The sequence below is a fragment of the Mastigoproctus giganteus genome, chromosome 1 (assembly GCF_048544385.1).
Source record: "Mastigoproctus giganteus isolate SK-2022 chromosome 1, ASM4854438v1, whole genome shotgun sequence".
NCBI classification, from domain to species: Eukaryota; Metazoa; Arthropoda; class Arachnida; order Uropygi; family Thelyphonidae; genus Mastigoproctus; species Mastigoproctus giganteus.
Window position 1 is genome coordinate 48,262,654 of NC_143575.1, and position 18,152 is coordinate 48,280,805.

At 36.7% G+C, this 18,152-nt stretch overlaps 1 protein-coding gene across 2 annotated transcripts in view; it reads right to left on the minus strand.

Annotated features, from left to right (window-relative positions):
• Alg11 (ALG11 alpha-1,2-mannosyltransferase) overlaps positions 1-18,152 on the minus strand; it is a 54,613-nt gene that overhangs the window by 23,635 nt on the left and 12,826 nt on the right. For both annotated transcript variants that reach the window (XM_090380035.1, XM_090380042.1), the window contains exon 2: positions 12,955-13,191. In XM_090380035.1, the coding sequence (XP_090236161.1) occupies positions 12,955-13,191 (237 nt within the window). The remainder of the gene's footprint in view (positions 1-12,954; positions 13,192-18,152) is intronic.

Consider the following 18,152-nt stretch of genomic DNA (forward strand, 5'->3'; position numbering starts at 1 on the left):
CCAATTATTTGCCATATTTCTTTCATTACTTGTGCATATGTCCATTCTGATATTCCCTGTCAGAGAATAGTAATTTGAAATCTCCTCTTTTTGATCTTCTTTGGCTTAAAATCTCTCTACCACATTCATCTGTTGCCTCTATCGTTCTCTCAACTCCACTAATCACGTGGAACTCTGAAACTTTGAAACTTGACTTTCTCCAGTCCAACTTTCCTAACAGTGAGGTAATTTTCCTTGGTGATTTTAATATTCACAACTCCAGCTGGCTTCCATTTTCTAGTCACACAGACTCAGTTGGTCAAGATGCTGAGGCTTTTGCAATTACTGACTTCACACAGATTGTTCATTTACCTACCAGAATACCAGCCAATCCTAACCACACAGCCAACATGTTTGATCTTTTTTCTCACAAACAACCCTTCTAAGTACATGGTCGAGGTTTTCTAGGCACCTCAGATCAGAACTTGGTGATGGTTTCTCCTCCAATGGAGCATTTCTCTCCTGGTCATTCTATATCTCGTGTTGTTTGGCATTACAAGAATGCAAAATAGGATGATCTGTGAGATTTCTTTTCCTCGGTCAGATTACTGTTTCAAATCTTCTGATGTCAACATTTGCTCAGATCATGTCAGTGAAATTATTCTTGTAGGAATGGAATTGTTTATTCTACACCCACTTTAAAATCTCTTCCTTTATCTAAACCTTGGTTTTCCAATAAATGTGCTAAGGCTGTTCAAGAAAAGAATGTTGCATATTGTAATTGGCTTGTTTCCAAATCTCAAAGTTCATTTTCTGCCTATACCAAAGCCCACAACAACTGTAAAGCAGTTATTAAACAGTCCAAACTAGATTTCATACAAGCTAAGAGTAGAAAACTTGCCTCTTGTCCAGATGATAGCCGAGAATTCTGGTCTCTTGCCAAAGCTATTGGCTACAACTTTTGCCGAGTGGTCAGGAGCGGGAGTGCAGTAGCACACACTCTTTGAGTAGACCGGGGTTCAAGCCCCTGACTGCTGAATACGATCGATCTGCCAATCCGCACTGGACCAGCGTGGCAGATTATGGTCCATTTCCCTCAGCATGAATTGTTGAGGAGGCTTCCATCCTGCAGTGGGTTGATAATGGCTGCAATTTACTTTTCTTTTTTTTTTACTCTAGAAAAAGATCATCAAAATTGACCTGCTAGCCTCCTATTTTTCTTCCAAGTCATGTATTGACAATATTGGTAAACCACCTCTCACCATTCCCAGTACACTCCATCCGATATCTCCTGTGGACTTTGTCAGAAGGATTTTGACCAATCCTGATGCTAAGAAAGCTCCAGTCTTGGTAGTATTTCTCCACTAGTTCTTATAACCTGTGTTCCTGAACTTACTCCTGTTCTGTGTCGCCTGTTTTTCATTTTCTTATTCCAAAGGTGTTTTCCCTTCTGCCTGGAAATTTGCCCATATCCCAGCCAGTTCCTAAAAAGGATGACAAATCCCTCCTATCCAATTATCGTCCAATTGCATTTACTTTTACTCTTTCTAAAGTAATGGAGAAATCAATTAATCGCGAACTCTTAAACATCTAGAAACCTTCCATTGATCAACGAATGCCAGTATGCATTCTGTCAGTTTAGATCCACTGGTGATATTCTTGCTTATGTTATCCATCTATGGAAAAATTCACTGGAAACATTTGGTGAAATTCAAAACAGCTTGATATATCAAAGGCTTATGTTGTGTTTGACATTTAAGGTCTTCTAAACAAACTTCCATCTCATAGTTTGCCAACAGTTTTTTGTAACTGGGTATTCAGTTTACTCTCTGACCACTCACTGTGGGTAATGGCAGATGGCTCTCTGTCTTCTAATTTCTCCAGTAATGCCGTTGTTCCCCAGATTCGGGTCTTTCTCCCACTCTTCCTCATGTATATTAATGACCTTCTTCCATTGACCGGAAACTCTATCCATAGTTTTGCTGATGATACCACATTGCATTCCACCTTCCAGCTTGAGAAACCTTGCCCTGCACAAAGAGGTTCAACCTCCCAAATATCCACTACCAATTCCTTAAATGATAATCTCTAGGTAATTCTCCAGTGGGGAAAAGATAAATTAGTTGATTTAAATTCTTTCAAAACTCAGTCCTATCATATTTCTTGCAAAAAGGATTCCTATGCTTATCTTCGATGACAGTCTGATTACCAAGATCATAGATCTCTATGGGGATTACGCTGACTTCCTGACTTCTAATCTCTCTTGGCATAAGCACATTACAAATATTACTTCCTCTGCATCTAAAAAACTGGGTTTTCTCTTTCGCTCTTGGTGTTATTTTTCTTCCAAACAGCTGTTCAACTCTGTACAAATCCACCCTACCATGGAATATTGTTCCCACATTTGGCCCAGTGCCCCCCCCCCAAATCCTCTCTCAGGCTTCTAGATTCCATTCAAAAGAGTGAAGTTAGGTTAATTAATGACTCATCTCTAACAGTCTCTCCACTCTGTTTCATAGACGTTCTGTTTCTGCTGCATGCCTTTTCTATAGATACTTCCACGGGCACTGTTCTTCTGAATTGGCTTCTATAATTTCCTCTCTCTCCCTCTCTTCCAAAGGAGTTCAAACACTTTCTGCAACTAGTCTACATCTTTATACTGCCCAAATTCAAACTCGCAGAACCAACTTTTCTTCTTCCTCATTTATTCTTTCAACTTTTTTTTTCTGGAACAATCTTCATATATATTTCCTGAAAATTACAATCTACAGAAGTTCAAGTCTAATATCAACAAATATCTTCTAACATCTTCTCAACCTTCAACCCATGCATGATACTAAGTACTATAACTGCTCATATTTGGAGTTTTCGTAAAAAAAAAAAAAAAAAAAAAAAAAAAAAATCACAAAAATCAGCTTTCCTAGAGCTCCAACCACTGCTGTCATCACAGAAACAATAAACACTGATTCTGTTATCATGAGAGATCTTTGTATAACAGGAAGGAAACTGGCAGATATGTTGAGAATATCAGTAGGAAGTATGCATGGTATTCTCCATGATACTTCACATATGATGTGTTTGTGCATGCTGGATTCCAAGGCTACTTGCACCTGAGCAACAGCAAGTTCACATGGGAGTTTGCAACAGATTGTTTCCAAAGATGGCAAGGTTCTGCGCAGGGTGATAACGGCAGATAAGGCATGGTTTCATCTTTTCTACCCAGAGAGTAAGCAAAACAGATCTGTTTGGAAGTCTGTGTCATCGCCAACATGGAAAAAAGCAAAAGTTGTGGCTTCTGTAGGAAAGGTTATGGTCATCTCTTTTTTGACATTCGGTTTACCAGCATGTTGTGCCATGTCGTATGACTATTACGGGACTTAACTACAGAAACGTACTGAATACTTTGTGGGATCACATTTGTCACAAATAACCACAACAGCATGCAGGTGGATGATGCATCACGGCAATGTGAGACCTCACATTGCTCATACTGCCATTGAGTACTTTACCAGCATTGATGTCAAATGTGTTCCTTATCTACCCTACAGTCCAGACCTTGCACCCTGTGATTTTTCTTTTATTTCCAAAGTTAAAGGATCTGCAAGGAAAACATTTACAGTTGTGAGAAGAAGTTGTAAAGACATCAGAGGCAATTCACAAACACATCTAAAAAAATGGCTTCCACCATGTTTTTGAAGAATGGCAGAAATGTTGGAGTAAATACATTTAATCAAATAGGGATCAAAATATGGATAATTAATAAAGGTATGTTGTAAAAAAATTGCGACCATTTTTTATTGAACAGCCCTCATACAATGAAAATGGTTAAAAAAAAAATTGCCAACACAAATTCCACATATATAGCTAGAGTGTATTAAATTTTCAGTTCTGAAACTGCAGTGATTAGAAAAATATATGCAACTACAATGGTTTAATGGACAATAAAAATTACCCCATACATTCAAATGCAATACAGTAAACCCCCGCTATTCGCGGGGGTTACGTTCCTGAGAAATGCCGTAAATACCGAAAACACGAATACTGAGTTATGGCTCCCATAATAATAAAGGGATTCCGTTCCAAAGTATGAAATATATAAGAAAAACTAGTCTAAAATTTTGTCTATGTATGTATTATATGTACCTTCATAATATGACATAGTGAAATGCAAGCATATGGCATCGAAATAAAAATAAGAAACAAATTAATATTAAATGTAATATTTATTAGAAATTTCAAAACAAATCTTTCAAACCAGCGCCTTTGCTAGCTAAAAAACTTATCCCGCCAGTGCTATCACCAGTTTTGCTAAAGTGTTGATAAAGGAGTTTTGCCTTTTCACGAATGATGAGTGAATTTAACGGAATTTTATTTTGAGTTCAGTCTTGTATCCACAGATTTAAAGCCTTTTCCATTTTTTCTAATTTAACATCACGAGTTACAGAGCAAATTTTTGAAGCAATTAGTGCGTTTTCACGGACACTACGGCGGATTTTTTCTTCCAATTTCTTGATTGATCGTACCGTTAACTCATTGATTTTATAATGTTTTGCCACTGAGGAGACACTTTCACCATTAGAAATTTTGTCTAATAACTCAATTTTATTCGTTAATGTCATCATCTTTGATCTTTTCACATTTTCCTTGTTATTCGTAGCCATATTTTTGTACGGGTTAGAAAGAACTTGTCCATTTTCTTCCGTTAACACACTCGAAAAAGTCTTTTTTACTGCAAAACGGTATATTTATCACTTTTGTAAGCATATCAATTTATAAATTTATTCAATTTATAAGCATATAAATTAAAAGCAAACGACGAAACCTTCCATGACAAGCACATAACACATATTGAACAAGGATTAGCGAGAAACATCCACGCTCGCGATTTTGTCACCCCTCTCCCCCCACCCGTTGAGCACTGTTTTGACCGGGAAAGATAATTTTAGCCACGCCCATGTTTTTTTATGGCAGAAAATGTTCACGGCGCTTTAAAATTCACATTTTTTTCAGGTTTCATTTTATATTAAATCAGCGACTGCGAATAGCGGGGGTTTACTGTATTTTCAATTCAAGGTTGGGTTAATCTTTGTATATCTCTCTCTAATAAGAAAATGTCACATGATGTTACCAATAATACACTGTTGCAGCATTGTAATTACTTCTCTGCCTCACTCCAGGATATGCATGAAACAACTGACTAATATCATACTTTAAGATAAGCACAGAAAACAAAATTAAATTTGGTATACTTAAGTCATTTTTCATGATTTCTCCTCATTACTAGTTGGATTGATGCTAGCATCACTGTCTCAAATAAAACAGACTATTTTGCTATCCATTCCCATACATGCTTCACACAACCATTCAATTCTGAGCTACTTTATTCTATCTGTTGGAGCCTAGTGTCAGTAGATAACATCCACTTAGGAAATATTGCAAGATGACTGCAGGATTTTTTGGCATGGTGAGTGTCAGTTTATACAGTTTATTATATATTAAGTCTGTAAAGATGTCCATCTACAGGCCAATTTACATGTTATGCAGACTTAACCTGGAATAACAGATGGGTGAAATCCTAATCCCTCTGCCTGACATCAGTTACATTTTGCAGAAGCGGTTATTCCACCAGGGAAATGAAGCATTGCAATATTAACCACTCTGGATTAATTCCACCAAGCATGTTTTATCCAGTCTTCTAGAAAAATTCACACAATAGCAGTATTATTCTATCTTCAGTGATGATATATGACTTAACCATTACATCTTGCTGCTGTCAGTTTTTACTGTGATATCTTTTTTTGAGATTTTCTGTTAACAGTGTTGTTCAGCAGCATTTTGAATTAAGGCATTTAACTTTAATTTTCATTTCCGGTATATGATAGGCTATAAGCATGCTGCTTCTACAAATATATAATACATTCCTCAAAACATAACTTTCTCATTTATGTGTCAGGAAGCTGAAAAATGCTTATTCATCTTCTTAAGTACAATACATTTTTGGATGAAGAATTTCTGCATCCAACCACAAGAAGCTTTAAAGACTGATTTGAAGTTCTTCTGCAGTTGGCACTGCTTTCAACTAGAACAATACAGTTAATACCATGTTCCCAAAATTCCACTTCTTGTTCACACATATTTTGGTCAACTGTTTGCTATTTCACATGTTCTCTATAAAAAACCTAACTACTACAAGTTTTACAACATTCCTCTTCTTCTTCTTCCTTCATTTGCTGACAGCTTTTGCTTATATTGTACTTTTTATCTGCTACATGATTCCCAATTGCTTCAGGTTCTTTTACTGTCTTGACATCTAGTTTTTACTCACAGTAAAAATTCAATTGCTTCAATCATTTTAAATTGAACACATGAGATTTCAGTCTGCATGAGAAATGAGCAAAATTACTTAACACGTATATACTAGCTACAGCCATGCGAGATGCATGGATACATTGAAAATAAAAGTAGTGAAAATTAATGCCATGTGAAATCCCTAGCTGTATGCTATGTAGGGTATTACTGCTTCTTGCATTCTCACATCATGTAAATACTTAATAAGCAGTAAAGGTATTTATTACACTGCTCAGCATGGGAAGGTGATACCAAATCAACTGGTGATATGCAATCTTGAATTCTTGGCCTAGGCAAATGTTCTAAAGTTGGTCAAGTCATGTCAGACCAAGTTTTGTAATATGTAAAAATTACTGCCTATATGGTTTGTTTGTTTGGGGATTTATTAGGTGCATCGGCATCTATGGCCATAGTGCACCACCCTATATTCTAATTATTAAAATTTCTTAGTGTAGCAATGTAAACTAAGTTTTTAATGTCATTTTGTTTACATATCATTATCAAAATAAACATTGTTAGCTATACCAATATTATAAAATTTAAGCAGTTTCAATGACACTTTTAGCACAAATATTAATTTAGCACAAAATAAACAAAACAATTTTATAAGTGAAAAACTCAAAAATGTCAGTGAAACAGTCACAGCAATATTTTGGAGTTTTTCTTCCCAAATTTCCTCCAGTCAATGTGATAACTTTTAAGATGGTAAAGGAGACATTTTGGAGATTTTCATATATAAACTTTCTTCTAGTCATCCTTTATACTTTAGTACAGGGGTCAGCAACCTGCGACTCTAACTTTTAGCCCACGTGAAGCCCAATATTAAATGGAGTTAGAAGACTTAAAAATCAAGGACATGTGGAGTGTAAACTAAATTGCTTTAAAATTGAAATTGAGGATTTGGAGAGGCAAAAGGTTGCCCTTGCATTTCTACATAAATGGATGCCGATAGATGAGTTGAAAAAAAAAAGCAAGGTTAAATTGTGTTCGATGCGTGGTGTATCTTACCAAACAAGTATATAAATTTGAAAATATTTGTGTTTAGACTTCTCAGTTTTTGGTTCAAAGAATTTCTATGGGCAAATATTTTCGAACATGAACTATATTAAAAATAAATCAAGAAACCGTCTGAACAATGCGAGTCTCTCAGCATGTTTAATGATGAAAATTATGGCATACTTCCTTGATGTTGAGAGACTCAAGAAGTTCAGCAGCAAAAGTCATTAATTAGAAATATTATTAATAAATAATATTTCAAAATATATAATTTTTTAATAAAACCCTTCCCACTCTATTCCATTTCTTAAAAAACTACCCCCCTTTAAGCTTGAGCTGAAGTACGGCTCTTCGGATTCTTTTTTTTTTTTTTTTTAATTAGATCAAAAATGGCTCTTCACTCAAAAAGGTTGCCGCCTCCTGCTTTAGTACTTTATATATAGGCAGAGTTTGATAGTATAAACCAGAGCTATGGTGCTCAGTATGTTCTATGTTGATTTAACATTGACAAATGTAAAGTACTACATATGGGAAGCAGTAATCCCAGAGTAACGTATCAACTCTGTGGTACCACACTGACAGTGGTAGAGAATGAAAAGGACCTGGGGGGTAATTGTGCAGGCAGATATGAAGTTTTCTGAGCAGTGCAGATGGTCTGCAAGAGTAGCTCATGGTGTCTTGTCAATGATATACAAGACTTTTTCTAGCAGGGATAAGGAGGTGATTATTCCCTTGTATAAGGCAATGGTCAGGTCATACCTTGAGTACTGTATACAGGTCTGGAGGCCTCATTTTAAGAAGGATGTAGAGCTGTTGGAATGAGTACAGAGAAGGGCAACAAGATTAGTGAATGGAACAAAGGGTTGCGCTTACGAAGAAAGGCTTAAGTTTTGCAAATTACAGTGTCTGGAGACTAGGCACCTGTGAGGTGATCTGATTGAGGTGTATAAAGCCTTGAATGGTTTGAGCATGCTCAATGCTGATGGGATTCTTCCTCTTGCTCAGAATAATCGCCTGAGAAGGCATAAATTCAAATTGAGGAAAGACGGTTGTAGGATAGATGTGCGGAAGTTTGCCTTTAGCCAGCGGGTGGTTGATTGCTGGAACAAACTTCCACCTGTCGTTGTAGAAGTTGATAGCTTAAATAGATTCAAGGCAGAATTTGACAAACATTTGGAGCGAATGGATGGGTGAAATAAGGTTTTTTTTGTTGTTGTTGTTGTTGTCGTTTTTTTTTTTTGGCTGATGCTATATAAGCTTGCTTTCTTGCATCATGTGCCTTTGCTAATGCTAATTTCAATATTTGTAAAAGAATAAGAGAAATTGACCTCAATATGATACGTAGAACACTTCCATATGCTACTCTCCAGAAATTAAAATGAATATAATATTAATGTAAAATAATGAATTAAAAAAAACGATTTTCCTTCCTGAAGCTGACAGAGCTTTTCAACCATATGTCATGATCATAGGAATGGAAATTACTGAGTATGTGTGAGCATGAATCTTAAATAGAGATTATTTGTCTTCATGCATGTGCGTAAAAGACCATGAATCAGAGATTGGATATGGACAGTGAACGTTAATAGAATTCTCATGTAATTTTATTTCATTAATAGAATTCTCATGCAATTTTATTTCGTTAATAGAATTCTCGTGTAATTGCAGAAACCATCAAAATAAAATTACATCAGAATTCTATTAACGTTTGCCGTCCATATCTAATCTCTGATTTGTGGTCTTTTATGTGCATGCACAAAGCCAAATAATGTCTATTTAAGATTCATACCCACACATACTCAGTAATTTCCATTCCTGTGATCACGACATATGGTCGAAAAGCTCTGTCAACTTCAGGAAGGAAAATCGTTTTTCAAAATTTGCGTTAAACTTCTTTTAATTTTTAAATTAGTTTAATTGTTTTTTAATTCGTTCCATTGTTTTTTTAATTATTTTCAATTTAATATTTTGCTTTAATGTTACATTCGTTTTAATTTCTGGAAAGTAGCATATGGAAGTGTTCTACGTATCATATTGGGATAAAATTCTCTTATTCTTCTACAAATATAGACAGTTTATTTTCTTTTCTTAAATTAGCATTTAAGGATTTAGTTCTCAAACTCTGTCAGCATATAGATATACTGCCTTGGTTGACCTTTCCATTGTCATTTCTCCATTTCATCGACATCGGCAAGAACACCCGGGAGTGAAATAAATTATTCATTTATTTCACTCCCAACCTCAAAAACAGCCTTTCTCGGTTTAATGTCATCTATTGGTCTTTTACATGATGTTATTTAGAGAGTAAACTGCAGTACACAAAGATGGTGTATTCAGAAACTGTATGGCAGTATACATGGTGGTTCCCAAATTAAATGAAACTGATTAATTACTGACAGGAGTGGAAACAATAAGAAATGTATATAATTTTTAAATTTTATTAAATTTTAAAAACAACAATTTCAAGGGATGCATAGATTTCGTTGGTTAAAATAAAGAATGATATTCAAAGTCTAGATTTCTTGGTATGACACCAACAATAGCGAATGACACAGAAAGTACACCACATGCCTACTCATGTGAGTCAAGCTTTCCATGAGAGTTATGCAGGCACACCGATGGGTGTTTCTATTTTAAAATTTGTTTATAAATATAATGTTTTCAATGTTAAAAAATGCATTATTCATAGTTGTGTCAACAGTGTTAAAATAAAGAATGACATCAAAAAGTGAAATTTTAAACTATTACTTGCCTTTTCCAGAACCAGCTGTGGGTGTCCCGAGCCAACTTTACTTTGGCACCCACACACCTACATACCATTCGTATAAACTAAAAAAGATTTTTTAGTTCAAAAATAAAATAAATATTTTGATAATTTTGTTTATTTCATTCAGTTCATTTTATTAAAATCTTAAAATAAAAATATAATTTAGTAAATTAAAAAGTAGCATTAATTATTACATACTTGTTAAATTTTCTGCTTCAATTATTAACTTTTCGGGTCTTACTTTGTAGCTTAACAGCTACAAATTGGATCATTTTATCCAGGTCTAAATCCATGACAATCGAATGTTCAATTGATAGGATTGTCGAACCATCCAACCAATCTTATGTCGTTGTGTAACAGAGGTACTCGTAGGTTTTAGAAAAAGCTCCCTTCAGTGCTGGCCACTGATACTGGCAAGACTACAAGGATTCTCCAATGATACAGTCGAATTGAGCACATGAAATGCGAGAACAACTGCCTTCGAAATATTTTATTCTTCATATAAATTGATAATTGAGATGACTTTCTGATCACCCTCTGTAAGCAGACTTTCTAAATCTGTATTAGAACTGATCATTATTCTTTAAGATCAACTCAAATCTGTCTTTCACAATTAGATTACACTGTCTAAAAATGTCAACAAAGTGAATTGTAATATTTTCCTTCTTTATTGTTCCAACTTTGTCTTGGTGTTCACTATCAAATTTGACAGCGAATTCTTGTTGGCTCAAATTCGGGTTCAATTTCCAATTCAACTGCCAACTTTTCTCAATCATCTAAAAAGGTATTTAAATTTATCATCTATTCTGCAATTTTTATGATATCTGATTGATTCTGAAAGCAGAACGACATATTTAAATTTAACTCTTAGAAGGCTTTGCTTGTGATGATTTTATTATTAGGCTTAGAATGTCAACCCAAACAAAAACATTTTGACTAATTGCCTGCCTATACAAAATTCCTTTTTTCACTGTTCGCCCATTTCTTTTAGATTGAGAGTTATATATATATTTTATTTTTTTATTTTATTTTTTTCTATTGCTCTTGATTTTTGGCACTCCTTGTAAACTTCAGTACCCTGAACCAATGTCAATGTTGGCTTGCCCCTTAGGCTTCCTATTTCAAGATTATTATTAATAACTGGTACACTTTATGTATGGGTGCAACCACTTATAGGAGTGAAATTAGTGTGCTTGCTCCAGGACAAATCATAAAAAAATGAAAGTTGAAATGGATGACTTTCCTACATTTAAGGTGTACTGAATTACTATAATGAAAAGATTCTTCTCTTCTTCAAACCACTTTTTTGGCCTCATATCCTATTTGCATGTAGCCAACATATTATAGTCTATATCTTCTTATGATGACTACGGATTATATATACACTGTGCTGCCACTTTATTAGGTACACCTACCTAGTAGCATGTTGAGCCTCCTTTAGTCTTCAAAACAGCCTGAATTTGTATAGGCATGAACTGAACAAGATGCTGAAAACGTTGTGCAGGAATGGAATACCATGCAGACACGAGTGTGTCACGCAGTTTCTTGAGATTCGACAGAGGCGTATGCCTACACTGAACAGCCCTTTCCAGCTCATCCCAAAGATGTCCAATAGGATAGAGATACAGGGAGTGAGTGGGCCAGTGCAGCAAATAAAAGTCGTTGTCATGTTCCTGGAACCATTCCATAGTGATTCGGGCTTTGTGCACCGGCACATTATCCTGCTGGAAGTAACCATCTGGCTGAGGATAAACTGTTAACATGAACGGATGCACTTGGTCAGCAACAATGTTTAGGTACGATGTGGCATTCAGAAGTGAATCTATGGGTATCAATGGACCCAACGTGTGCCAAGAAAACATTCCCCACACCATAACACTGCCTCCACCACCTTGCACAGTAGTCGTCAGACATGACGGATCTGTGTATTCATGTTGTGTTTACCAAATTCTGAGCCTTCCATCAAAATGATGCACCAGGAACTTTGACTCGTCAGACCAAGCAACTGTTTTCCAATCCTCAATAGTCCAGTGCTGGTGTTGCTGTGCCCACAGGAGGCATGCTCTCTTGTTCTTCATCGATAACAAAGGTACGCAATGTGGCCATCGGCTGTTGTAGGCCATTCGCGACAAAGTGCAACTGTTGGTCCGTTGCAATATTTTGATCTGAGCACCATGGTTGTATTCTGACGTGATGTGCAACGTTGTAGCCCATTTGTTTGCTTGCACAATTCTAGCCAACCTCCTCTGACCTCTCTCATCAACAAGTAATTTTCTTCCACAGGAGTGCCATTGAGAGGATGTTTTCTGTTCGTTGCACCATTCTCGATACACCCTTGAAACTGTGGTGCTTGAAAAGTTCAGGAGAACTGAAGTTTCAGAGATGCTTTGTCCAGAAAGTCTTGCACCTACTACCATGCCACGTTCAAAGTCCGTTAGATCACTCCTTTTCCCCATTCTTGCTTGTACACTTAACTGATACTAGAAAGGTTGTTCTGCTGCATTTATATCCACAACTGTGGTCATGTGACTTGCAACGTCGTGGGACAAACCATTTGTGTGCACAGCAGAGGTGTAATTAATAAAGTGGCAGCACAGTGTATATCGTGTGAAAAATGCATATTCGTAGACTATTTTTCATGTGACCTGGTTAATTACAACCCTGAGTGTAAATTCCTTTATAAAATTTCCACTATTGGATAACAGGTTTCCTGTCATCAACCAGAACTTTATAAAAGCTTTTACAAATATTTTGGCTATTTTCTAAGAATACTTATTTGTAAAAATACATTGTACTTCTCACATAACACTACACATCATTTCAGAAAATGGCGAACACTAATAAAGACAAAGAATAATACTCACTTCTTTTGCAGTGCTCTTATTGCAGTCCACAAAACCCGCTCACCACCACCACCAGCGTTGCAGTATGGATGGAAGAAACCTACAGTAACTATTCCCTTTTCAATACCACGTTTCTTTTCATTATCTTTCTTTAAAACTATACGAATATACCACTGAAGCAGTAGGTAAAAAAGCACCACCGCAAACACAAGAAATGTGAATAACAGCGATAAGAGTGCTATTACTCTTGCTAGTAAGCTGAAAGTTAAAAAAAATTAAAAAATTATTACATTAAGTCTACTATAACACAATTAGCAAAATCAAAACATACTCATTATAGCCAAAATTAATGGTCTAACAGTAAGTGTTTGATGAATTAACAGTTTGATGAATTTGAGGTATTGCTCAAAACATCAAAGGCAGATATTGTGGGGTTTTCAGAGACGTGGTGTCACACAGATATAAGGAATGCAGAACTGGAATTTGGGGAGTACAATGTCTACAGAAGGGATAGACAGGATAGGAAGGGAGGAGGAGTTATGCTATTAGTTAAGAAATACATAAAATCCAAGGAAGTGAACCCAGTCGACATTGCTGGACAGAGCAGTGTCGAGTCAATTTGGTGTGACATAAGCATTGGGAGATCAAAATTGAGAGTAGGAGTGTGCTATAGGCCTAATGACTCTGATGAGTATAATAAGAAACTGTACAGGGAAATGGAGTGGGCCAGTAATTCAGAGAGTCTTATAATGGGAGATTTTAATTTCCCAGATATTGACTGGAATTTGGGGGCTGGTCACTCACACACTAGCAGGGCTTTTGTGGATTTATTGGATGATTGTTTTCTACATCAGCATGTTCGGGAGGCAACTAGAGGGAGTAATACTCTTGATTTGATTATCAGCAGTGATTCTTCATGCATTAAGAATCTGCAGATAAATGAACCGCTAGGTGGCAGTGATCACAGTGTGCTGAAGTGGGATTTACTCAAAGAGGTAACTACCATTAGGGGTAAAGGGAAGAGTTATTGCTTCCGTAAAGGCGACAACGATGGACTGAGACAGTATTTAAATTCTATACAGTGGGACCAACTGATGATGTTACCAACAGCAAATTCAAAATGGGAAGCATTCAAAGAACTTATCTTGGAAGCTACTAGGCTTTACATACCAACTAAGAAATATTGTTCAAGGTTTAGGCCAAAATGGATGTCAGATGAACTAATGAGGCATATGGCAGAGAAGAAAAATGCATGGGATACTTACAAATTAACACATGACACAGAAGCCTATGATAGATACAAGTTGATATGCAACCAAGTTACAAAGAAGGTTAGGCAGGTGAAGGCAGATTACGAGAAATCTTTGGCAAGGGATGCAAAGAAAAACAGCAAAGAGTTCTTTACTTATGTAAACTCTAGAAGGGAGGGGATGAATCAGATTGGTCCACTTGATATCGATGGGTCAACTGTTGATGATCCTGCTCAGGTAGCTAACAAACTAAATGAATATTTTGCATCGACATTCACACATGAGGAGTTATTCAGCGAGGGGAATGCCAGAGGTGTATTCAACTCTGGCAGTAAGCTAGAGAATCTTGTAATAACTGAGAGTAAAGTGGAGGAGAAATTGAAAATAAATACAAGAAAGGCACCTGGGGTAGATGAAATCTATCCAGTTATATTAAAGGAGGCAGCAAAGGAAGTAAGCAAACCCTTAGCCATAATTATGAGAGCTTACTTGGACTCAGGGGAAGTACCCATGGACTGGAGATGTGCAAATGTGACCCCAATTCAAAGGAGGATCAAAGGGCGACACAAGTAATTATAGACCTGTTAGTTTAACTTCTGTTCCAGGAAAATTAATGGAGGCACTGGTTAAAGAAGCACTGCAGGATCATCTAGACAAGACTTCGGTTATAGCTCAGACACAGCATGGTTTTGTTAAGGGGAAGTCTTGCCTGACCAATTTGATTGGATACTATGATGCAGTCACAAAAGAACTGGATGCAGGGAATAACTTTGATATTATATACTTGGATCTTAGAAAGGCTTTTGATACTGTTGCACATGGAAGACTGCTGCACAAATTGGAGCAGTGTGGCATTGGAGGCAAATTGCTGCTATTGATAAAGGGGTGGTTGAGGGGGAGAAGACAGAGAGTGGTAATCAATGGACACTGCCTCATCGTGGACTAATATTATTAGTGGAGTCCCTCAGGGTTCAGTATTGGGTCCATTATTGTTTTCTGTATTTATAAATGATATTGATGATGGTATATCAAGCTTAATGTCCAAGTTTGCAGATGATACAAAGGTTGGCAGGGTTGTCAAGGACACTATTGACACTATGCTACTGCAACAGGATCTGGAAAGGTTGAGCAGATGGGCTGAGAGGTGGCAAAAGAACTTTAACATTGACAAATGTAAAGTACTACATATGGGAAACAGCAACCCCTAGAGCAATGTATCAACTCTGTGGTACTACACTAACAGTGGTAGAGAATGAAAGGGACCTGGGGGTGGTTGTGCAGGCAGATATGAAGTTTTCTGAGCAGTGCAGACGGGCTGCAAGAGTAGCTCATGGTGTATTGTCGATGATATATAGGAATTTTTCTAGCAGGGATAAGGAGGTGATTATTCCCTTGTATAAGGCAATGGTCATGGTCAGGCCACACCTAGAGTACTGTATACAGGTCTGGAGGCCTCATTTCAAGAAGGATGTAGAGATGCTGGAACGAGTACAGAGAAGGGCAACAAGATTGATGAATGGAACAAAGGGGTGCTCTTACGAAGAAAGGCTTAACTTTTGCAAATTACAGTGTCTGGAGACTAGGGAACAGCAAGGTGATCTGATAGAGGTGTATAAAGCCTTGAATGGTTTGAGCATGCTCAATGCTGATGGGATTCTTCCTCTTGCTCAGAATAATCACCTGAGAGGGCATAAATTCAAATTGAGGAAAGACAGATGTAGGATAGACGTGACGAAATTTGCCTTTAGCCAGCGGTGGTTGGTTGGTGGAACAGACTTCTATCCCTTGTCGTGGAAGTTGATAGCCTGAATAGGTTTAAGGCTCAGCTGGAGAGGTATTTCGAACGAACAGAGGGGTGAAGTGTAAGTGGTTATTTTTTATTATTTTTTTTTTTTTGCATGATTCTGCATAAGCTTGCTTTCTTGCATCAAATGCCTCTACTAATGCTAATGCTAAAGTGCATAAATGCTGAATGAAGCACAAGGAATTAAGAAAACTCTCTGTATTTAATTTTCACCATCATTTATTACATTATTCTTCCATGGTACATCATTAACCCTGCAAATTAATGTACCTAATGGGTGCCTTTCAAAAATAAGACTTGTATTCTTTAACTACTAACTCAAAATTTGAAATTATTTCTGGCTTCTTAAATACAGTCAAACTTTTAATGCAATAGTTCCTGAATTCCATGTTTGTTTAGCATTCAAGATTAAGCGTCTTTTCGCTCCCATAATCAAGCAGGAGTTGTTTCTGAAAGATTTTTTTACTGTTTTTACTAGGAAAGATGTGGAAATGCAACATGATATTCATTCAAGATGGACGCTACTCTATGAGAAGCAAGATAAGTAGATATCATGTTGTGTTGAAATTTTTTTTTTTTTTTGAAAATATATGAAAATTAAAGTATAGAATTGTATCTAATATATACATATATTGGGACTATAAAGCATTTATGGCGTAAGTCTCAAGCTATGAAAAAGTCTAGACTATGTATAAGTATAGTGCAAAAGCATCAATAATACATAGTCAAATCTGAATGAACAGAATAGTAGCAAAGCGGCATCGTTTTAAATTATATCTCATATTGTGAATACCTTCACAAAGAGTTGCCATGATATTGCACTACTTCGAATAAGTAACACTTCACCTAAGGAGAAGACTAATGTTAGTTGTTGTTGTTGTTTTTTTTTTTTTTTTTTTTTTTTTTTTGGTTTTTAGGAGCATTAGCAACTAAGGCCATATTGCTCCGGGAATATGCGGTGGTCATTCCCTGACCTTTCCGCATCCTCCGTATTTGGTGGTGACGGGCTCGAACCCCGGTCTAATCAAGAAGCGTGTGCTACGCACTGCTGCTCCTTCCCACCTGGCTACGGAGGCGCCACTAATGTTAGTTATTCTCAGATGGATACCACCACCCAGATGGCACCGTTTCAGGCTATTTGGCCCTTCTTCGGTGGGTGGGTAGGTACCTGAGTGATGCAGTGATGGCAAAACAGTTATGAAGTATAACTCCACAATATGAGAGATGCCTGATGGTGTATGATGTATTTAGACTATAAAAGCGTTTAGGGCATAAGCCTCAAGCTATGGAAAAGCCTAGTGCTAATATTCTGTTCATTCAGATTTGGCTATGTATTATTGATGCTTTTGCACTATACTTATACATAGTCTAGACTTTTCCATAGCTTGAGGCTTACACCGTAAACACTTTATAGTCTAAATACATCATACACCATCAGGCATCTCTCATATTGTGGAGTTATATGCCTCTGTAGCCGAGTGGGAGTGCAGTAGCACGCGCTCTTTGAGTAGACCAGGGTTCAAGCCCCTGACTGCTGAATACAGTCAATCTGCCAACCCGCACTGGACCAGCGTAGCAGATTATGGTCCATTTCCATCAGCATGAATTGTTGAGGAGGCTTCCATCCTGCAGTGGGTTGACAATGGCTGCATTTTACCTTTTACTTCATAACTGTTTTGCCATCACTGCATCACTCGGGTACCTACCCACCAACCGAAGAAGGGCCAAATAGCCCTGAAACGGTGCCGTCTGGGTGGTGGTATCCATCTGAGAATAAGTAACATTAGTCTTCTCCTTAGGTGAAGCGTTACTTATTCGAAGTAGTGCAATATCATGGCAACTCGTTGTGAAGGTATTCACAATATGAGATATAACTTAAAATTATGCCGCTTTGCTAATATTCTGTTCATTCAGATTTGACTATGTATTATTGATGCTTTTGCACTATACTTATACATACATATATTGTTTAATTTTTTAGAAGCATTTGTTCATATTATAAAAAGCAACTGTGTATACGTTCATGCACACATTTAAAACTTGGTGCATTTAATGATCTTTTCCACTGGAAAATAAATAATAGTTCCAGTCTATATTTTTTCCTAGTACATTTTTTAAATTTACCAAAGAATTAATATTTTTTCTGATATTTTCAAAATAACAAT